At 36.5% G+C, this 23,174-nt stretch overlaps 2 protein-coding genes across 5 annotated transcripts; both read left to right on the top strand.

Annotated features, from left to right (window-relative positions):
- Positions 1 to 2,963: 2,963 nt before the first annotated feature.
- On the top strand, positions 2,964 to 7,465 carry LOC111705227 (uncharacterized). Its single transcript, XM_023477711.1, has 3 exons — positions 2,964 to 3,204; positions 5,659 to 6,554; positions 6,747 to 7,465. Exons 1-3 carry the CDS (start codon positions 2,977 to 2,979, stop codon positions 7,333 to 7,335), a joined length of 1,713 nt encoding a protein of 570 aa, XP_023333479.1. The 5' UTR covers positions 2,964 to 2,976; the 3' UTR covers positions 7,336 to 7,465.
- A 4,261-nt stretch (positions 7,466 to 11,726) lies between these two features.
- On the top strand, positions 11,727 to 21,667 carry LOC111705237 (serine proteinase stubble). 4 transcript variants are annotated; one of them, XM_023477723.1, is made up of 12 exons: positions 11,727 to 11,795; positions 12,969 to 13,081; positions 14,359 to 14,445; positions 15,582 to 15,659; positions 16,370 to 16,425; positions 16,755 to 16,829; positions 17,395 to 17,478; positions 18,311 to 18,379; positions 18,571 to 18,849; positions 19,517 to 19,610; positions 20,098 to 20,183; positions 20,755 to 21,667. In XM_023477723.1, the coding sequence occupies exons 2-12, from the start codon at positions 12,974 to 12,976 to the stop codon at positions 20,804 to 20,806; spliced, it is 1,068 nt and encodes a 355-aa protein (XP_023333491.1). In that variant the 5' UTR covers positions 11,727 to 11,795; positions 12,969 to 12,973; the 3' UTR covers positions 20,807 to 21,667. The 4 variants fall into 4 exon arrangements, with proteins under 4 accessions (XP_023333491.1, XP_023333489.1, XP_023333490.1 ...); XM_023477721.1 differs by having other exon boundaries at positions 16,370 to 16,431; XM_023477722.1 differs by lacking the exon at positions 11,727 to 11,795 and adding an exon at positions 11,810 to 11,871 and having other exon boundaries at positions 16,370 to 16,431.
- The last annotated feature ends 1,507 nt before the right edge of the window (positions 21,668 to 23,174 follow it).

The raw sequence follows: 23,174 nt of genomic DNA, 5'->3' as shown, positions 1-23,174 counted from the left end.
TTCTGTGTAAGATCATCATGCAGCATGAAGGATAATACGAAGGAAGGGAGGTTAGAAAATCAAAGATAATATAATATAGGAAGGAATAAGAGAGGATCCAGGATTAAGAAAAGGAAGGGATCAGAGAGAACCAAGGATGATATAAAGGAAGGAATAAGAGAGAAGGTCGGGCTCCTTATCCTAAGGTTTGGAATCAAGGAAGAGTTTTGGGATCCTTGGTTTGGATCTTTTTCTTTAGGTTCTGAATTAATTGAGACGGTTGGGATCCTTGTTATGAGGTTCTGAATCAAGGGAGAAGGCTGGAATTCTTGTCCTAAGGTTCTGAATCAAGTGAAAAGGTCGGGATCCTTGTTCTAAGGTTCTGAATCAAAGGAGAAGGTGGAGATCCTTGTCCTAAGGTTCTGCACTATGGTATAGGATAATGTGTTACGTTTTAAGATCAAAGGAGAAAGTTTAGATCCATGGGCGAAGGCTTTGAATCAAGGTAGAGGGTTGGGATTCTTGTCATAAGGTTCCATGATCAAGTGAGAATGTAAGGATCATTGTCCTTATGTACAGAGTCAGAGAGAAAATTGGTATCCTTGTCCTAAGGTTTGAATCAAGGGAAAGGTTGGGATTCTTGTCCCAAGGTTCTGAATAAAGCAAGAAGGTTGGGACCCTTTTTCTAATGTTCTGAATCAAGGGAGAAGGTTGGGATCCTTGTTCTAAAGTTCAGAATCAAGGGAGAAGGTTTGGATCTATGTTCTAATGTTCTGAATCAAGGGAGAAGGTTGAGATCCTTGTTCTAATGTTCTGAATCAAGGGAGAAGGATGGGATCCTTGTCCTCAAGTTCTTAATCCAGGGAGAAGGTTGGGATTCTTGTCCTAAGGTTCTTAATTAGAGGAGAAGGTTGGGACCCATGGAGGAGAAGGTTGGGATCCTTGTCCTAAGGTTCTGAATTAGGGGAGAAGGTTGGGACCCATGGAAGAGAAGGTTGGGATCCTTGTCCTAAGGTTCTGAATCAAGAGAGAAGGTCAGGATTCTTGTCCTAAAGTTCTTAATCAAGGGAGAAGGTTGGGATCCTTGTCCTAAGGTTCTGAATTAGGGGAGAAGGTTGGGACCCATGGAAGAGAAGGTTGGGATCCTTGTCCTAAGGTTCTGAATCAAGAGAGAAGGTCAGGATTCTTGTCCTAAAGTTCTTAATCAAGGGAGAAGGTTGGGATCCTTGTCCTAAGGTTCTGAATTAGGGGAGAAGGTTGGGACCCATTTAGGAGAAGGTTGGGATCCTTGTCCTAAGGTTCTGAATCAAGGGAGAAGGTCGGGATCCTTGTCCTAAGGTTCTGAATTAGGGGAGAAGGTTGGGATCCTTGTCCTAAGGTTCTGAATTAGGGGAGAAGGTTGGGACTCATTGAGGAGAAGGTTGGGATCCTTGTCCTAAGGTTCTGAATCAAGGGAGAAGGTCAAGATTCTTGTCCTAAGGTTCTGAATTAGGGGAGAAAGTTGGGACCCATGGAGGAGAAGGTTGGGATCCTTGTCCTAAGGTTCTGAATCAAGGGAGAAGGTTGGGATCCCTGCCCTAAGGTTCTGAATTAGGGGAGAAAGTTGGGATCCTTGTCCTAAGGTTCTGAATCAAGGAAAAGGTCCATGTCCTAATGTTCTGAATCAAGGGAGAAGGTTGGGATCCTTGTCTTAAGGTTCTGAATCAAGGGAGAAGGTCGAGATTCTTGTCCCAAGGTTCTTAAGTAGGGGGAGAAAGTTGAATCCATGCATGTTACGTTTTAGAATTATAGGAGATGGTTTGGATGGATTAAGGCTTTGTTAATCAAGGGAGACAGTTAATTTGGATCATTGTGGAAAGGTTCTCAATTAAAGGAGGATCATGTTTCAATGGGGAGAAGGTTTGAATTTATTTTCCAAGGTTTAAGTTCCAATCGAAGGAGAAGGTTTGGATCCCGTGTGTTATGGGAGTTAATTGCTTTTTATGAAGGGAGCATGTTTAAAGGATTAATTACCAAGTTTGTTTTTGGATTCATGTTTAAATATTAAGATTTCCCTTATAATTCATTGTCTTTTCGAATTACATTATTTTAAACCGGTTTTTCAAAAAGTGTTTAAATTTTGAATTCGCGGGCTTTCTTCGTTTTGATTACTCATTATTTTTTCATGATTGTTCCAAAACTGGTTTTCAACCTGAACGGAGAGGAGCCAGTCTATGTCGCAACGATCTTAGAACTTGATTTGTGGCCAGAAAGAGTGAAACACATGCAGGGTTAGGTATTTAGTGAAGCGTTCATCGAATAATTGTGAAGCTAACGTTTTTAACCTGTAGGTTTAAAGGAAAATGATATCGATAAGTTTAGTGTACGTAATTGATATATTTTTGTCTTTTAGGTGAACTTCCTTCGTTTTTTTGTCATTTCTAAGTTACGGACCCTTCCCCCTGGCCGGCCCTCAATTGTAGCAAATATATCTTTGCAACCCTTTATTCTAGACTTTTTACTATGAATTCTGTTAGTCTAATTAATTATCAGGCTGCTATGATAGGGATTAGAAAATTTGAGTTTGCGGCCAAGACCTAGAGAACGCCTTTTGAACGCCCCTCTTATTATTTTTGTACATGACTAATATTTTTCAAAAAAATTAACATTATTCGCTTATTCCTTTAGAACGATTTTTCAGTTTTTAAAAAAGACCTTTGGACATGTGGCGCTAGGCCAAGAAATTGTCAACTCAACCCTGAAGTAATTCAAATTATGTATTGTTCATTTTTTTTGTTGAATTGGTCATGTACAAACTGAAATGAGGGAGTGGAACCAACCATATTAAAGCCGTGGCTTAAATTTAAACCGCCGCTCAAATTCTTTAAATTCGGCCACAGATGTCGCGCAGTTTACAAAACTGTCAAAACAAGTGTTTCAGCGTTGATAATGTCAGTGACTATTGATAAAGTCGCCAATTATTTTTTAATTTCTTATTATTTTCAGACAAAAGTTAACATGGAACCAGGCCCGGCAGTTGGATACTCGTCAGAGAATGAGGACGAGAACGTAAACTCTCGCTGTATACTCTGTGGTGCTTATGTGCCTGATGATCTACTCCGACAACATCTAGTGAAGCTTCACGGAGTAACAATCTCGCACAAGTTTATCTTGGACATCTGCACCATCTGTGCTGCTACTGAAGAACAGAAGAAGATGTTGTTCGAGACTGTAAAGAATCAGAAGGTAGAAATATTATAATCACCCGGCCCCAACCCCTTATTTAACTATCAAACTCGAATCCTAATTTTACCTAGAGATTGTTTAATTTACGTAGGCCCTTGGGATTCGCTTTTTGTTGACGACTACAATTATAACATATTATTACATTAAACTTAATCAGTAAAGGTTAGGTATACGACATCAATTTGTGAGATGACATATCTTGGACGAACTATCAACTGACATTGTCCAGAAAATAGGAATCTTTCATTTTTAGGAGGGGGGGGGGGGCAGGTTCATCTCCATTTCTTCTGAAAGAGGGGTGCAACAACAAATTGGGGGGGGGGAGGCCTTTTAAGAAAAATATAGACGTTATTTTAATTGACCCTCCATGGAATGCTGGCTATGTCCGATTTACAAAGGTACCTCTGAAACCTGATCAAAGGGGATGGTGGAGTTGGCATGTTAGATGTAGGGGGTGGGGGGGCCTGCCTTCATTTTTGGTTCTAACCTTGCCTTTTCTACTGCACCCCTAATTAGTGTTCGAAATTCCTAAAATAAAATAAAATTTAATTTTAATTACCTCTAATGACCTCCACAAATAGAATATATTTTAACTATGGCTTAATGCATATCAAACGAAAGCTAGGAGCCCAGGGAATATAGTAGCAGCAACAAATCCAGTGTTTGACCTTCTTATGACCTAAATGTCCTCCAAAAATGAAAATGTTTTAACTATGGTTGAAACATTTTCATTTTGGAGGTCATTAAAGGTTGTTAGAAAGTCAAACACTGGATGCGTTGCTGCTACTGTATATCCTGGGTCCAAGTTCTCTTTTGATTTGCTTAAAGCCATGGTTAAAACATTTTTATTTTTGGAGGTCATTTTAGGTCATTAGATGGTCACACACTGGATTCATTGCTGCTATGGTATTTCCTGGGTTCCTATCTTTCGCTTGATATGCTGAAAGCCATAGTTAAAACATTTTTATTTTGGAGGTCATTTTAGGTCATTAGAAGGTCAACCACTGGATTCGTTGCTGCTACTGTATTCCTGGGGTTCCTAGCTTTTAATTGTTATGCATAAAGCCATAGTTGAACCATTTTCATTTTTGGATGTCATTTAGGTCATTTGAAGGTCAAACACTGGGTTTGTTGCTGCTACTGTAGTCCCTGGGTTCCTAGCTTTCGTTTGTTATGCTTAAAAGCCATAGTTGTAATATATTTTATTTGTGGTCATTAGAAGGTCAAACACTGGATTTGTTGCTGCTACTGTATTCCTGGGGTTCCTAGATTTTAATTGATATGCACAAAGCCATAGTTAAAACATTTTCATTTTTGGAGGTCATATAGGTCATTCGAGGTCATAAGAAGGTCAACACTGTATTTGTTGCTACTACTGTATTCCCTAGATTCCTAGCTTTCGTTTGACATGCATAAAGCCATAGTTAAAACTTTTTCAATTTTGGAGGTCATTTAGGTCAGTCGAGGTCGTATGACGTCATAATAAGGTCAAACATTGTATTTGTTGCTTCTAATGTATTCCCTGGGTTCCTAGCTTTCGTTTGATATGCATAAAGCCAAAGTTAAAATATTTTCATTTTTGTAGGTCATTTTAGGTCATTTGAGGTCGTAAGAGGTCATTAGAAGGTCAAACACTGAATTTGTTGCTGCTACTCTATTCCCTGGGTTCCTAGCTTTCATTTGATATGCATTTAGTGTTTTTTTAAATATTTTCTATTTGTGGAGGTCATTCAGAGGTCATTAAAATTCAATTTTATTTTATCTTAGGAATATCGAACACTAATTAGGCGTGCAGCCAAAAAATTGGAAGATTTGAACCAAAAATGAAGGCATCCCCCCCCTCCCCCTCCCCCTACATCAAACATGCCAACTCCAGGGTATTTTTGTCAGAAAAGCAAAAGTTTTTTTAATAATGTTTGAAACATTTTCTGTTCTTACTGTATCTCAATTTTGACCTTAAGAAGAAAAACGTCCCTTAAAACAAAGGTGCTGTAACGTTGGTTTTAATTTACCATTTATCATTAGGACGGATTTAATTATGTCTCCTTTTTTACACTTTAAATATGTATGTTGAGAGCATAACAAAAAATAATTAGGGTATAAAAATCGAAAGAGAGAAAAAAACATTGTTTTAGAAAAAAAATTGCTTTTGAAACAAATCTGAGCTGTTCATAAAGAAAAGATAATTAAAAGTTTCCAAGATTTGAGAGTTTTTTGATGTGTCTAAATAAAAAATGAAGATCTGAATTCCAATTATTTTGGATGGATCCAGAATCCGCATCAAAATTATAGGGATCCTAATCTAATTTCTAATTTCAATGAAGAAAAGTATCTGTAATCTTAAATCGAGGGGGGTGGGCTTCACTAGGTAAAAATACATTTTACCGTAGTCTACTAAAACTAGAGAAACTTCCCTTTCACACATGAAGCATAATATTAATAATCGTTGTTTAGGATCTTGTTACTCCGAGGAAACCTACCAAACCAACCCCTGCAGTTCGGCGTTCCAGGTCCGAGTCCTCTGATATTCAAGATCAATCTGCTAAAAGACGAAAGGTTGTTTCTAGAGATAATGCCGGGGACAAGAAACTTGTAGTTCCTGTCTCGAGCAGGAAAGGGAGGCCGAAAATTCAAGAGTTCCTCAAGCCAACGAAAAAGGTTAGCTCTATGCGGTGTTCCCCGTGTAACCTAGTGTTCCCCAACATAAGCAGGCTCAAGCAACACGCTAAGAAACATCCTCGCGCTTACCCCCCCTGTAAGAAGTGCAAGACTCCGCTGAACACCTTTAACGAGATGCTGAGTCATGTCAAGTCGTGCAAGGTGTCGCCTCTCCGGTCTAGTTCTCCAAATAAGGACTATGATCTACATGAAATAACAGTACCTCGGGATCAGTTGGTTGTCAGTGAAGACGAGTGCGAGGGAAACATAGAAGTCCAACCAGATAATCCAGCAGTGGAGATGAGTGAAAATATACAGGAGAATGAAGACGCAGAGAAGGAAAACGTGAATCCTAGAGAAGATGATGACAAAGCTGCTGAGGACGATCCAGATGTGTCAGGGTTCGTCTGTGATGAAGAAGGTAAAGTAGATTCTGCAGAACGTAGATCTGAGGACACTGAATGCGATGAAAGCTCCGATGATGAAAGCAGTGGAAGGCGCTCCCGCTCAGATGTTCAGCAAAATGAAGACAATAAGTCGGAGGAAGGAGCTGAAAACCTGAATGACGATGATGACCACCTTAGCCCTGAAGAGGATGCGAACCCGCCAGATGTAGATGAGGAAAAATCAGTTTTGCAGGAATGGTTCGATAATGTTCCATTTCCATGGGAGGATTCTACTAAATCTGAAAGGTAACAGGTTTGGGTGAAAAAAAAAACAAAAATTTGGAAATCAACGAATAAAAACGAGATGGCATGTAAAGTTTTTATCGTCATTATATAAGAAACAGCTACAACCATTTTGATTACATACTTCCATTTCAAAATTATTTTCTGAATTTTTGGAATTAAATAATTTTAAGTTCAAACTCACCTATATGCTAGGAATGACTGGGTTTGTCAGATTTGTGATCAGATGTACACTAGGAAAGGAAATCTAGTTCGTCATCAACGCCGGGATCATGGATACTCGTCCTCCCCCATCCGGCAGCGCTCTAAGACAACATTACCCCAGATTGCACAACCAACCGCTAGTCGACCCAGATCAAAAACAGTACTCCCAAAGGCTCAAGATATCTCGGTTGACAGAAGAAGATCCCGCTCAAAATCCTCTCTTCCTGCCAGTGTGGAGAAGGACGAGTCAACTGTTCGGGGACACAAGCTGGACCATATTCCGAATCCAACATATTTTGCTAGAAGAACCAACATGTTTGGTTTTTTCAAGGAAGAGCACCGTGCTCTTTATAACATGGTGGATCCTAATCTCCCGGAAGGTTGGAAGATTTCTTTCAATCCCGTGTCCAAGAAGTACAAGTTCTTACCCCCGGACGAGGTTTACTTCCTCAAGTCGAAGATCGGAGTTTATCAGTATATGTTGGGTCTGCCGGGTCAGTACTCCGAGGAGGAGTTAGAGAGAGTCCATAGCTCGCTCAGTGTGGCTGTGAGGAAGGAGCTAGAAACCGAGCAGTGTTAAGTTTTGGTCAAATACATGTAACATTTTTTTGTGAAATCCGGCCATTTTTTCTACAATCTATTCGGAATTTTTTTTTGCTTTTGTTGTAAATTTCTATGTAAAGTGTAAATATACAGTGAACATAAAAATATCGGTGCCGATTAATTTCTTCTATTTAAAGCAATATACACACTAAGTAAATTTTGGCAAGTTTTACCATAAATTATAACGTAAATTAATGACCCAAATATACCCTACAGGGTTACCCGCAAAGGGTCAGGCTTTAATAGACAACCTATAAAACAATACTGCAAGTGAAGGTTGAACTAGAATTTTGTACTAACTTTAGTGTTCTGATGTTCTAATTAAATGAGTTTCAAAGAATAATAAACGTAAGAACAACCTCTCAAATCTGAAGTCTTGTCCTTTGTGGGTAATCCTGTGTATAAAAGGGGTTAAGGATTATTTGTAACAATTCTTTTCGCTCAAGAAGCAAGAAACTAATCATACTAAGAGTAATCAAGCTGTCTTTATTTATAATGTTTTTGGATAAAATGATATTCTTGTTTTTTGTCGATTATCAACTTTGAGCCGGTCATTCGGGCAGAAATTTAAAACAGTTAAATTTAGATTTTGGGTATCACAATTAATCTCTATTGAGTTGATAGTTCTTTAAATTTACAATGACGATTCTTTAAGATTGAAGGAGAAAGTACAGTTTACTGAGTGCCCCACTCAACTTCATAGTACTTGAAATGTAACTCGTCTTTTCTAAAATGTGGTCTGCTATTTTACGCTTTTTGAAACAAATTTAATGGAGTTGAAAAGATACTTAGAATTGATAATTTATTGAAGTTACTGAGAAAGTAGAAGACTTTGAAGGGAACGATTTTAGTGGCGAAACAATTTTTCGTCGACACTCCTTCAAGAAAGAGCCAAGGAAGATCATGTATCCCAATTATATAAGTATATATTTTCAGTGGAACACTAATAAATAGTTTTAAAATGGTGAGCTGTTCAGGGGTAGGCGATTGTGTCATTACAAAGAAGACTTATTTCAATTTTGATTCATATCAAGGTGTTAAAAAGCACAGATAATCATGAGCATATAGAAATCAAGAGACTCTGTCTATTAAAAAAAGCTTTCTTTGATTTCTTGTAAACTTTTAATTCGAAAAAAGCTTGTTAACAATCAAACGTTTAAGAAAAAATTCGTCTTCATTATATATATACAATCGCATACCACTGCATAATAAAAATATATTAAAAAGAAGGGTTAATCAATCATAGTGCTGGAGATTTATGTTATTCTTCCGTACTTGGATATTGGTTTCTGTATTTCTTATGTATAAATGCCAAGTCTAAAGTCCATATTATTTTAATGTCGAACAAATTTTTTTATAGTTAAAAGTTTTAAGTCAAGTATCGCAGACGGTGCTCCGAGGGAGGGAAGGCACTACTCCTTATTTTCGTCCGACCACAAAATCAACTTATTGGTATTGCGCTTACCATTTTTTCTTCCGACCACACCTTTTACAGTGTTCCTCGTGCTCCTGTCGAAGGGCATCGATTTAATAAAATACGGGTCAATGTGAAAACAATAAAATTTAAATTTCGAATTTTTTAGCTTATGTCACCTCCTTCAAAGTACCCAAGGGTTTCATCCAATTAATTTAGTCCAGCTATAGGCTAGTTAACCTGTATCAGTGAGAACCAGGAAACTGTAGAAACGGGAGACGACACTAGAGCTAGCAAATAGCTTTACTATTGCAGAGTTTTATGGTTGATTACAGGGCTGCCCACAAAGGATAAGTCTTCATAGACGGCTGCACGGAATCCATACTGTCCATTTCCTCAAATGTATGTTTCCGTGCATAATTAAACTTCTTTCTATTTTTGCTGAATCATAAAAAAGTCATTTAAAAAGAAGACTTAATTCGAACTTGGATATGAAGAGTTTTATGTCGTCTTTGCAGTCTCATCCTTTGTTGGTAACCCTTGCATTTATCTCCATCTTGTGCAGACTCTGCAGACCTACGGGTTAATTAAATTCCTCTTCGATATCTCATAGTGGTCATACCCTTCAAGGATAATTTTAATAAAGGGATTATAAGCGGTTATCCTTAAATTTAAAGTGTTTACGTTGGGTATCAAGACCAAGCGTTCATAATTTGATACTGCACAGTAAAGTTTCATGCGATCTCCTTTAATTTTGAAGGTATCAAAATGGCAGACCACACTTTTGAAACCCTGAGACTAGGGTTTTTACGTTTGAATTGGTTGAACAGGATATCGTGAAACCTTAAATGGATTAAACATAATGCAGGGTGTCCCAATAATCATTGGAATCAACTCAATCAAGAGACGACTTAAAAATCTTCTTTGTTTTCAAAAAATTTCTGGTGTTACACTCTTTAACTGGGATATTACCCAAATTGTGTTATCAAAATAATGCTGCGTGGAAGAAAGACATTATAGAAGTCTTCACTTAATTAATTCCAATGTTAATTGGGACACCATGTACAAAAGTGTCCCATGTATATTTGGACACACTCTTTCATCCATCTTTAAATTTTTAAAACTCGTAAAACGAAATATAATCTAGGAGAAGATTCCAACTTCATTTAGGAACACTGCCAAAGCATGACGTCGCTGAATTTTTGAAAATCACAATTTCAATGCCCTAAATTTATCATTAAAAAACGTAATAACTGTCGGAAGACTCAAATGCTGTGGCATGGAAAATCAGTTGTGGATCATGGCTCCCGGAAGACGAAAAAATGATATGTTGGATGGAAGGGGAAAATGTTGTGGCTTATGGCTGCCTGAATTCCTCCGCTCGGGGTGGTTTTATATATTTAATGACGGTCTGAAACTATCTTATTGTGACGATCTGAAGGTTAAATCAGGTTTTTGCTGCAGCATTTGTTTCAAATATATTTTTTAGGATAAATCATTTATTCTTGGATCATAAAAGGATAAAGGTTCCGTTTTGAATCGGACATTTGCTCGATGGGCGGATTATTGGTAACTAATAATTTGGTAACTAACATGTTGGTTGGTAACTAACATTTTGGGAACTAACAATTTGGTAACCAACAATTTGGTAACCTGACAATTTGGTAACTTGACAATTTGTTAACTAACAATTTGTATAATTGAAACTAATGTTTCACAATCATTGTTTGCATATTTATTTAATATTCCTCATAAGCCTGTAGTTTAAATGTAATCATATGTAAACGAAGTAAATGATATATGAAAGTTTAATAAACCTTGTGAATCATAAATCTTTAAATAGTCCTGCTTATTTCATTTTAGAATTTTATTGTAAACCAAATTGTCAGGTTACCAAATTGTGAAGTTATCAAATTATTAGTTACCAAATTGTTAAGTTATCAAATTGTTAGTTACCAAATTGTCAAGTTACCAAATTATTAGTTACCAATAATCCGCCCATCATATGATCAAGATGTGATCCTTCAATGGATTTTAAACATTGACAATATGTTGTTTAATGTGGGCTGCATGTTTTGCATTTTTATTGATTCTTTACAATTTCATTACTCCCAGTCATCTTTGATCATATTTTTCATATTAATGAAGAGGAACTGATAACTTTACTTATTGTTCTAATATTTACATGTTAAATCCTCTAAGGCTATAATCTTAAAAATACAATTACAGGGTGTCCCACTAAACATGACAGTCGGTGAAAAGTTTAAAATGTCTTCTTCCATGATTTGTTAAGTTGTTTGATACCAAAGACAATGATAAAAATATTGTTTAGTATTCATGTTATAGTTAAATTGATTTAAAAGTAAAATATATTTTAAACCAAAGATTTTTCTAACGAAATAAACCGCAAAAAGTCTTTAATATCTAATACAGTATAGGGAAGACGACAATTCATAACTAATTAGCAACTGTCATGTTTCGTGGGACACCCTGTACTAATCCAGGGATCGGATTTAATGAATAGGAGAAGTTGTTAAACTACGTAGATTAAATTGAGCTACTTTTTACCGCTTGTCCCGGTACACAATTTAGAACTGGTTGAACCGTCGGTACCTGGTTCAACTACTTCTTGATATTCATAAAACCTGGTTCCAGGGAACACTATCTACCCCTGATGGTGTTGTTTGTTGCTAGAGAGGTGGTGGGGGGGCATGTCTGCCCCACAGGATATCAGGGGCTAAACAATACCAATGGAAACTAAAAGGGAGATAGGTCTACACAAATTAATTAATGTTTTTGTTGTAAACTTGAAAAGAAAAGAAATCTTTTAACTGTTTTTTTGTATTTGAAACTCTCAAAGTCTGTACTCCCCCCCCCCTTTATCTCCGGGTTGGGTTCTCTCCTGAGAAAAAGATCTCTGTGTTTACGTAATATACCGGAGAAGGTTGAGTACAGGTGAATCCTTTTCTAAACCCTTTCAGTCGAAGTTGGATGCAGGATATAGTGATTCTAATCGATCAGGAGTAATTCCTAGAAACCAAGAATTACCTAGTTTCCATGACTCATATGCTTGAACAATTTTCATAACAACTCGCCTAAGTAACATTTTGCCATATAACAACTTGTCATATAGCATTTTTACATATAATAACAACTCGCCTATATAACAGCTCGCCATAGAAAAACAAAAAACAAAATAATTAATTTTATTTAGTGGCATGTAGTATAGTTACATTTTGGAAATGGCAGGACAAGGGAAATTTTGTGATTATTATCTCTAGAAATTTACTTCTAAAATTAGGTTGACAAATAAACGCAGCAAATTATATCAAAAATCAAGACGACATTCAAGTCGTCCTACATACTGTCATGTTTCGTGGGACACCCTGTATATTGATGAATTCATAGATATATATAATAGTAGATTTAAATTTAATGTAGGAGAAGTTGTTTATGTCAACCAAAGATGGTTTCCCTCGCTGAGTTGTAGATGCGTGCAGAGCTGAAAACTTTAGAATGGGATAGATATCCTTAATCCCGATTTATAACAAGAGGGGAGAACAAGCCTTATTTAATCTGGAGATTAAGAAAAAGAGTGGATCAAGCATTAATCCCTATATCCACCATTCAAAAGTTACCAGCTCAGAGCTGAAAACTTTAAAGAATGAAATATCCAGATATCCCGTCGATTAATTAATCTGAAGATTAAAGTCATGAGTTTTCCAAGCAATATTTAATCTCGAGATTTAGAAAAAATGTGGATTAAGCCTTAATCCTGATATCCACTATTCTAAAGTTTTCAGCTCTGTACACTGAACATTGTTGGAAGAAATGTATTTGGGGAATTTTGGTTTTTGATTCGTGGATTTTCTGGTATAATTTCATTTACACTACAATTTAATTTGAAAATTTATATATAAGCGAATTGTTGTTATATGGCGAAATGTTACTTAGGCGAGTTGTTATATGGTGAATATGACTAGATATTACTTCTGTTACTGAGCCCTTTAAGTCATCATTTGTTTAATGATGTGGACTAGTCGTATTTCTTATGTGGCTGCAGGCTCAATCCAATAGAAAGGTTTTTGTACTCCAAAAACCCTTCCCTAAGAAATTACCAGTTGGGGCTTTACTTTCCTTTCCCAGTATTATCTTTTGTTATTGTTAAAACTTCACTTAGTTTGCTAATGATTTAGGACTCATGATGTTGCCACGGTTAGTTTTTCTTCTCTTCATTTTACCTCGGTATATCTCTGCTCTTTTCTTCGGCAGATTTTTCTCATTGTTTGGACCAGATCCTAGACTCCAGGTATACCAGATCCTACACTCCAGGTATACCAGATCCTACACTCCAGGTATACCAGATCCTAGTCTCCAGTTAAACCAGATCCTACACTCCAGGAATACCAGATCCTACACTCCGGAATACCAGATCCTACACTCCAGGTATACCAGATCCTACACTCCAGGTATACCAGATCCTACACTCCAGGAATACCAGATCCTACACTCCGGAATACCAGATCCTACACTTTAGGTATACCAGATCCTAGTCTCCAGGTATACCAGATCCTACACTCTAGGTATACAAGATCCAGGACTCCAGGTAAACCAGATCCTACACTCTAGGTATACAAGATCCAGGACTCCAGGTAAACCAGATCCTACACTCCAGGTAAACCAGATTCTACACTCCAGGTATACCAGATCATACACTCCAGGTAAACCAAATCCTACACTCCAGGTATACCAGATCATACACTCCAGATATACCAGATCCTAGACTCCAGGTATACCAGATCCTAGTCTCCAGTTAAACCTGATCCTACACTCCAGGTATACCAGATCCTACACTCCAGGTATACCAGATCCTACACTCCAGGAATACCAGATCCTACACTCCGGAATACCAGATCCTACACTCCAGGTATACCAGATCCTAGTCTCCAGGTATACCAGATCCTACACTCAAGGTATACCAGATCCTACACTCAAGGTATACCAGATCCTTCACTCCAGGTATACCAGATCCTACACTCCAGGTAAACCAAATCCTACACTCCAAGTAAACCAAATTCTACACTCCAGGTATACCAGATCCTAGACACCAGGTAAACCAGATCCTAGTCTCCAGGTATACCAGATCCTACACTTAAGGTATACCAGATCCTAGACTCTAGGTATACCAGATCCTAGACTCCAGGTATACCAGATCCTACACTCCAGGTATACCAGATCCTAGACTGCAGATATACCAGATCCTTCACTCCAGGTATACCAGATCCTACACTCCAGGTATACCAGATCCTACACTCCAGGTATACCAGATCCTACACTCCAGGTGTACCAGATCCTAGACTGCAGGTATACCAGATCCTAAACTGCAGGTATACCAGATCCTACACTCCTGTAGTACCAGATTCTACACTCCAGGTATACCAGATCCTACAGACCAAGTATGCCAGATCCTACACTCCAGGTATACCAGATATTTTCCCCCGATCATTAAGTTAAATTTAGGAATAAATTTTCAATCCTACACTGTATCTTATTTACTGAAATATTTACTAATCTCTGTAAATTCAGGCGAGCTGTACGGGTCAGTGTATGTTTGACCTCTCCTGCCGACTAAAATATGGACAGAAAGCTGGAGAATGTGGAGGATTTTATCAGGTCTCCTTTTTTCAATTCAAAGAAACAAGATAATTACTTTTACTTGCCTCATGCTCTAATTTTAACATTCTTACATCTTTGCAATGCAACATGGTCTCGTAGACTTTTGATATTTCAGTCACACAAATTGAAATTAAATACTTGGTCAAATAGTCAGTTTCAGGTTGCAAAGATTAGAAGATAAACGTAAGTTATAATTTCTAGTGTCCGGTTCACAACAGTACCCTAAAGGGGTCAAAAAATGAATGAGTTTTACAATATACATAATACATATCCCTCTCTTTAAAGTTTATTATTTTCAATTGTGGTTTCTCTACAAAAGTTGATTGCGCATTTCTCGTACAGAAACCACGATATCTCTCACATTATTGATTAAATGGAGGTTTAAAGGATAACGTATGTAAAGTAGACAATAGACATCTCTTCAAATTAAGGTTTAACTTAAAATTACGATGCCAATCCCTTCAATCAGTTCCTTTATTTATCTCAAAAATATAAATTTCTTCGCAAGCCCAAATTCTAAAAGTATTATGGCTTTTTTATGGTTTTCTAATTTGTAAATATATTGTTACTATTTAATCTGACTAGTCTAACACATAATTCTATTAGAATCTTGAATTATGTTTTATAAAGCACAGACCGACATTTTCGGTATCATTTCACATCTAAACCTATTTAGCTTGTTTGTATTCAACTATGCTTTTTGCGCCCATCTTTAATTGTGAACATTCGATCGATTCGATAAACCTTACCTTGGGTCACATGAGGTCCCTCAAAAAATTTGGGCCCAATCGGTTCAGCCGCTTTGCCGTTTATTGGACACAAACAAACAGACACTGCAGTATATGTAGATAAACGGCTGAACCAACTGGGCAACTGATATGAAGGTTTATATACGGTTAGAATTGAAAAGTTTTGCTTGGGGAAAGTATAGACTTATACGATTTTGGTTACTAGAAAGCCTAGCTCACGTAAAATATAATTCTAAGAAGATTTCTTAAAACATTGTTTTGATTTAAAGTGTTAAAATTTTTTTTAAATCACTGTACAGAGGCCCATACTTATAAATTTTATTCATTTTCTCTAGATGCAGATCCTTTTAAACATGTTTTGTTCTGACTGTCCCCTATGGTTAGGTTTGTTGTACCTTTGATGGGTTCGGTAGAGCTCTAGGTGGGAGTAACATCAGGCAGGATCGCCAGCTCAATCTACAGGTTGGATATTCGGGTAGTCTTCACATAGTCAGCATATTCTTATGTAGAGTTCTTTGTAGCAGATGTTTCACAAGTTCTGCTAATTTTTTTTTATTTTCTATTAAGATATTAATTAACCCCTTCTCTTTGTTTCCATACTGTTTGAAAGTTAAAAATCCAAAATTTAAATTGGAAGACGTCTTCCTTGTATTGATATATACGACTACAACGACTGTAGTCTTTTAAACTTAATCATATTATATCATATTTTCATCAAGTTTTGATTTGGGAACTCGTCAGAACCACGGAAATGTTCTTAGCTCAAGTTTAAAGCTGTAAGTTGATCAGATTGATTTTTATAGGAAAACTTGTTTTCCAGGCTAAGCTGGGCTTAAAAGTTATGGCTCAGTAAAATTTCACTTCTTAGAAGTTCGCCTGGTACACTTTCGCCTAGTAACTTTCGCCTGGTACACTTTCGCCTGGTACACTTTCGCCTGGTACACTTTCGCCTGGTACACTTTCGCCTAATACATTTCGCCTAATACATTTCGCCTAGTAACTTTTTGCCTAAATATTGTTTTCCTAGACACACTACACAGTCTGTCCAGATAACATTCCGTCTAGGTAACATTAGAAGGCACTTTTCGCAAAATAATAAATTTTTCTTGAACATAGGCAAAATGTTACCCTAGTCCAAGTTAGTATTAAAATAATTGCGCAATTCCTTTAAGGATTTTGGACCTGTTGAGAATGAACGAGGTTGCGGCAGATCCGGAGTTTCCTCTAGGTCCAGGTTTATTGCCCACCTTATCCGGGGTTAAAATAAAGCTTAGAGATCATTTTTGATCCCGTCAAATATTTTTTATCTTTATTTTGAACTTAAACCTACTATATCTTTGGTCCTTGTACTTTTAATCACTGCAGTACCCTAGTACCATAAGCTCAGCTAGCATTTAATGGTTGATCTACCAAATAGGCTAAAAAAATCAAATTCAAAATTGTTTTTACTAAAAAAAATTTTTTTTGTTAATTTCACGTGCAACATAATTCCATTTTTTCCTTTTTTAATGTATGAGCTGCTGTGTATAATATATTTAACTCTGTATATTTCTTTAGAAGAGTTGTCGGAGGAACTGAGGCAGGGTTCGGATCCTTCCCTTGGATTGCTCTCATTAGAGGAGGAAACTCCAGGTATAGTTTAGCATAGGTAGACAGAGATGCACAATTAAAGTTTCCATTTGCAATATTCGCAAAAATAACAATAGATGTAGCTGGATAACTTGTTCGCACAAATCTATAACTTTTCATGTTGCATGTCACAACGGAAAATCGAATTGGTTTGACAACAAATTATTTTCAACATAATTGTTGCGCATCATTGTGCCATGTTTTACTGCAATTTTTGAATATTCCTAAAAGATAGTTTTTCAAATCTTATCGTACAAACATGTTTTGTTAATTAAATTTGGTCAAATTTTTCTACAATTTATTGAATTCTTTGCAGAATATGTTAAGAAATCTCTAAGATTAACTAATGGTTAATGAGTAAAAGATTAATCACCAGGGGCGTATACAGGAAGTCGGCCGGGGTGGGGGGGAGGGGCTTGCATTTTTTTCTTTCCCCTTTACCAATGTATGGAATGATATTTGACGAGTCATCTCAAAAATTATTATTTTAATTTTTTCAATATTTCTTTATTTTAAACTGAAAGAAATTTTACTTCTGAAATGTATTGTTACAAATTATTGTTCTCAGATGTGGAGGGGCCCTGATACGACCATCTTGGGTTATCACAGCCGGACATTGTGTTAAGACAGCTCAGTGGCCCTCAAGATACAGGTATCCGCATCTATTCGCGATTTCATGGTATTCTTGTATTTCTTGGAGTTTCTTAAAGGGAGTGACCGGCTATGTAAGGTAGTTGAACTGAGTATGCAGTGTTGTGGAAAACTTCTTTCGGATTTATTTGAGACGTATTAAACTTTTTAAAGATCTGTAAATCCCGAGTTTGAGCGCAAATTCGACGTTAAATACTCCTACTTGGGGGTGGATTACGTTTAAGCATTTTCCGCACTTTTTTAATCTTAGATTGCAAATATTTATAAAAAAAAACATTATTTGTACATTTTCATGAAGTTTTATGTTTTCCAAGAATCTTAAAAGTAATCATAGGTTTTTTCATCTTCCTTGATTTTAATATATTCTACTGAGCTTTTAGTATTATTTGATAATTTTATTTTTATTTTAATTATTGTTGGAGGTTTAAATTCAAGTTTTTATTTTTTTTTCATTTAAACCGAGTCCGGTGTCGTGTGTTTACATCCTTTATACTTTAACTTATTCAACACAATGTTAGACACCAAAAAGCAATGTTAAAACATTAAATTATTAAATTATATAATTAGATACGCATTTAGGTTTTAAACGTATTACAAGAAGGGGAAAACACAATAAGTATCTTCCTTTCAAATTTTCAAACTATTAATAATTATTCGAGCTATATAGATAATATCCAATGTGTTTTTTTAATTCAAAATACCTTAGCAAGTGTAATAATATTACTTAAAATGTCTTAACATTGTGTTGAATCGGTTAAAACATTAGGTTAGATGAACTGATGCCCGACACCGGCCAAAAAAAACGGTTTTATATTAAATAATATTCATTTTAGGGTTTATCTAGGGGAGTACAATCTTTACCAGAACAGCGAGCCTATGCCGAGACAGAAGTTCTATGTCAGGTTTGGGATATTTATCATTAGTGAACTGAATTTTTGGTGAACTTCTAATCAGCCTGGTAAATATCCAATTTGAATTTGGCTGAACTAGCTTGAACCTTCAGGTTTCAAGGATGTCTTTTAATCATATAAAGAATGATTAAGGAAGATGACAAAAGTTTCAAAAATTCAATTTTAATAATAGTATTATTTAGTGAAATAGTTCTGCACCCTAACTACCAGTTCACACCCCAGGCTGACCGCTACGACGTGGCATTATTAAAACTTGACCGGCCCGCTACTCTTATGCCGCATATATCTCCGATCTGTTTACCTGATCCTGTAGAACTAGAGACTGGAGAGAGAACTATAGTTGCAGGTTGGGGAGCTACCCAACCTGATCAGGGTTCTAGACCTAAGGTTCTCCAGGCTGTGGATGTATATACGTTAAATAATACAGATTGTGAATCCTGGCATCTAGCGGCAGGAATCAGGTTTAACATGTTTTTACCTTAGTAAAATTAAAATAACAAAATGTTTCTCTTCATTATTAAAATCAATTTTATTCTTCAAATATTGGAGTGACTGACAAGGTACAATTAAACCCTAAATATTTAATACATCGAAAGAATTTATCAAATGTCGTATTCTTCACTTTCTGATAATGGAATGTTGTATATTTTTAGTTTTTTAATTAAATGATTATATGGAACTCTATGAAACTGTTCCCGTAAATTTATGGCTATTTATATTCGCAATTACTGAGATTTACGTTAAATAGTGTAAAACTCAATGAAAAATTGTCAAGACGACATTTCAGAAATTCTTTCGATGTATTTAAAATTTAGGGTTTAACTGTATTTGAACTGAGGTGTAGTATAATAGACTAAAACTTCGCGAGGAAGGATTATCATTTTTCTCTCAACTCGACATTTTAAATGATTAAATAACCCGAACGTAAAAAGTGGCAAAATTCTATGTTTTTTTGTTTGTTTAGGAACAGGTGAGAAAAAAAATAACTCTTAAATCGTAAATTGGTAATTTTATTCGGTCACTCCCTTTTTTGAAGTCTAATCACACCACTAAAGTCCTATATTCCATGAGAGTTGATTTTTACAATCTAAAATTATATCTTCTCATTAATGAAATATTTGAATCTAGAGTAAACATCTACCCTGAGATGATGTGTGCTGGACACCAGGAGGGTGGAAAGGATGCATGTCAGGGAGATAGTGGTGGTCCTCTTATGCTCAAGGTAGTCCTTTAACTTCGTAGTCGTTGTTCTCTTTCATTCAAGGTAGTCCCTAAACTCCGTTGTGGGGTTCTCTTTGTGTCAAGGTAGTCCTTAAACCTCTGTAGTTGTGATCCTTATTTGCTCAAAGTATCTTTAAACCGCCTTAATCGAATCTAAGTCCTCATATGCTCATGGTGCTATTATGCTCTTAAAATTCTATGCTGTTATCCTCTTAAAACTTGATTATATTAGTCTACTTATCTTAAAGGTAGTTAGGAAGTACCTTCGTAGGCAAATCCTCTTTAGATTGAGGCAGCCCTGAAATCTCTGAAGTACATAGCAAGGCATTACATTAGTCCTAAAACCTTCTTATTGTAGTGTAATACAGACCCGTAACTGGAAGTTTTTGTAAAGGGGGGGGGGATGGACAACAAGGTAAACAAGGGAGAGTGCCAAGCCCTTGTCACGCAGTTTTATATAATTGCTTGAAAAGGCTTTGTTTCTTTAGGATGAGACGGGAAAATGGAATCTTGTTGGTGTAGTGTCTGCTGGATACAGCTGCGCTAAACCCGGTCAACCCGGGATTTATCACAGGTAAACCTTATCAACCCGGTATATATCACACCTAAACCCGGTTATATCAGAGGTAAACCCGGTCAATCGATGGATATATATCACAGGTAAACCCGGTCAACCCCGGATATATCAGAGGTAAACCTGGTCAACCCGGTAAATATCACAGGTAATATGGATATATTACACCGGTCAACCCCGGATATATCAGAGGTAAACCTGGTCAACCCGGTAAATATCACAGGTAATATGGATATATTACAGGTGAACCCGGTCAACCCTGAATATATCACAGGTAAACCTGGTCAACCCGGTATATATCACAGGTAACCCTGGTCAACCCTGGATATATTACAGGTAACCCCGGTCAACCCTGGATATATCATAGGTAACTCGGTCAACCCTGACAGATAAACCCAGTCAATTCATAGATATATCACAGGTAACCCACGTCAAGCCGGGATATAACACAGGTAACCCTGGTCAACCCGGGATAAATCACAGGTAAACCCGGTCAACCCGGGGTTTGTCACAGTATATATTACAGGTTAAACTGGGAAACATCACAAGTATAATAAATATTTTTGTTTAGAATTTCGGAGTCCTCTTCCTGGGTTAGTTATGTCACCAAGAACGAAGTATGATTTTCCGTTAAACCTTTTCTCCCTCTCCATCCTATTCTTCTCTCACTCATCTCCAACTTTTTCTACTCCCACTCCTCTCCATCCTGTTTTCCTTTGTGTTCTCTTCATCTTTTTTTCTGATAATCTCCATTCTATTTTTATCCTATTCTAATTTTTCTTCCTCCAATTTTATTATTCTTCATTTCATCTCCCAAGTTTTCCGTATCCTGTTTTCTATTTAAGTCCATCCTATAATTGTGGTCTTTTAGACTGAGGCATCCAACCCCTAATCTATTAGACTGAGGAATCCAAACCCTAATCTATTAGACTGAGGTATCCAAACCCAAATCTATTAGACTGAGGAATCCAAACTCTAATCTATTAGATTGAGGAATCCAAACCCTAATCTATTAGCTGAGGAATCCAAACCCTAATCTATTAGACTGAGGAATTCAACCCTGGATCTATTAGACTGAGGAATCCAAACCCTAATCTATTACCTGAGGAATCCAAACCCTAATCTATTACCTGAGGAATCCAAACCCTAATCTATTACCCGAGGAATCCAACCCCTAATCTATTAGCTGAGGAATCCGAACCCTAATCTATTATACTGAGGAATCCAAACCCTAATCTATTAAACTGAGGTATCCAAACCCGGATCTATTAGACTGAGGAATCCAAACCCGGATCTATTATACTGAGGAATCCAAACCCTAATCTATTAGATTGAGAAATCCAAACTTCTATTGTAACCCGATCTCACGTTATCCCAGATGTTCTCTTTTAATCGACTAAATAATAACTATGTTATTAATGGTATTATTTTATTGTTATGTAATCGTATATGAACAAAAATAAATTTAACATTTGTAACTTCAATATTGTGAATATTGTGCATTCTTTAAAAAATGAATGCAGTGGTTGATGTTAGATTTTCGCCTGGGATTAGCACAGATGTTAATATCATGTCGATATTTCTATTCAAAATATATAAATCGATTAATATAGAACGAAATTTCTGCTACCATGGGGTTTTTTACCAAAATTAAGTTATTTTTATTAAACTACTATCTTTCTTGATCTTAGGGATCTTTGTTATCTGCACCCTTCTCCTATAGAAATTCGAATTTCGCATTCACACAATGTTTTCAATATACTGCCTTCAGGTTTGTTTGATCCTAGAGCTGAGATCTTGGGGCAATTTATTCATCATTTGATGAGAGATACTCATGTAATTCAATTCAAATTATAGGCTTTAACAATATTCGTCCTCTTCTTTAGTTTTCTCTAAATCTTTCTTTATTATTCCTTTTATCATACTCCTCCTCATCAACCCATCCTACTTATCATAAACCAATTCTACTTCATATCAACACATACTCCTTCTCATTAACCCATCCTACTTATCATAAACCAATTCTACTTCATATCAACACATACTCCTTCTCATCAACCCATCCTACTTATCATAAACCAGTTCTACTTCATATCAACATATATTCCTTCTCATCAACCCATCCTACTTATCATAAACCAATTCTACTTCATATCAACACATATTCTTTCTTATCAACCCATCCTAATTCTTAATCATTCATCAATGGTTAGTCCCTGACATTTTGATCCTCAACCCGACTTAATTCATAATCAACCTTGACCTATTGCTCCTCAACCCGACTTAATTCATAATCAACCTTGACCTATTGCTCCTCAACCCGACTTAATTCATGATCAACCTTGACCTATTGCTCCTCAACCCGACCTAATTTATGATCAATTCTTTTTTACATATTTCTCTTCAACCCGACCTAATTTATGATCAATTCTTTTTGACATATTTCTCTTCAACCCGACTTAATTCATGATCAATTCTTTTGACTTATTGATCCTCAACCCCACTTAATTCATGATCAATTCTTCTTGACATATTGCTCCTTAACATGATTTAATCCATGATCAATCCTTTTCCTTTGCATATTGCTCCACAACCCGACTTAATTCATGATCAACCCTTCTCATTGACATATTGCTCCTTAACCTGACTTAATTCATGATCAACCCTTCTCCTTGACATATTGCTCCTTAACCCGACTTAATTCATGATCAACCCTTCACCTTGACATATTGCTCCTTAACCCGACTTAATTCATGATCAACCCTTCTCCTTGACATATTGCTCCTTAACCCGACTTAATTCATGATCAACCCTTCTCCTTGACATATTGCTCCTTAACCCGACTTAATTCATGATCAACCCTTCTCCTTGACATATTGCTCCTTAACCCGACTTAATTCATGATCAACCCTTCTCCTTGACATATTGCTCCTTAACCCGACTTAATTCATGATCAACCCTTCTCCTTGACATATTGCTCCTTAACCCGAC

The sequence above is a fragment of the Eurytemora carolleeae genome, unplaced genomic scaffold (genome assembly GCF_000591075.1).
Source record: "Eurytemora carolleeae unplaced genomic scaffold, Eaff_2.0 scaffold559, whole genome shotgun sequence".
Lineage (NCBI taxonomy): Eukaryota > Metazoa > Arthropoda > Copepoda > Calanoida > Temoridae > Eurytemora > Eurytemora carolleeae.
The sequence above is the reverse complement of the archived record's forward strand: the minus strand, read 5'-3'. Positions and strand labels throughout refer to the sequence as shown.

Bases quoted from the DNA above. Each gene is read 5' to 3' on its own strand.
- LOC111705227 (XM_023477711.1), top strand. From the start codon at position 2,977: ATGGAACCAGGCCCGGCAGTTGGATACTCGTCAGAGAATGAGGACGAG. The intron at 3,205-5,658 runs GTAGAAATATTA...ATCGTTGTTTAG, and splicing joins AGACTGTAAAGAATCAGAAG to GATCTTGTTACTCCGAGGAA. The intron at 6,555-6,746 runs GTAACAGGTTTG...CCTATATGCTAG, and splicing joins GATTCTACTAAATCTGAAAG to GAATGACTGGGTTTGTCAGA.
- LOC111705237 (XM_023477721.1), top strand. From the start codon at position 12,974: ATGATGTTGCCACGGTTAGTTTTTCTTCTCTTCATTTTACCTCGGTAT. The intron at 15,660-16,369 runs GTTGGATATTCG...AATTCCTTTAAG, and splicing joins ATCGCCAGCTCAATCTACAG to GATTTTGGACCTGTTGAGAA. The intron at 16,432-16,754 runs GTTTATTGCCCA...ATATTTCTTTAG, and splicing joins GGAGTTTCCTCTAGGTCCAG to AAGAGTTGTCGGAGGAACTG.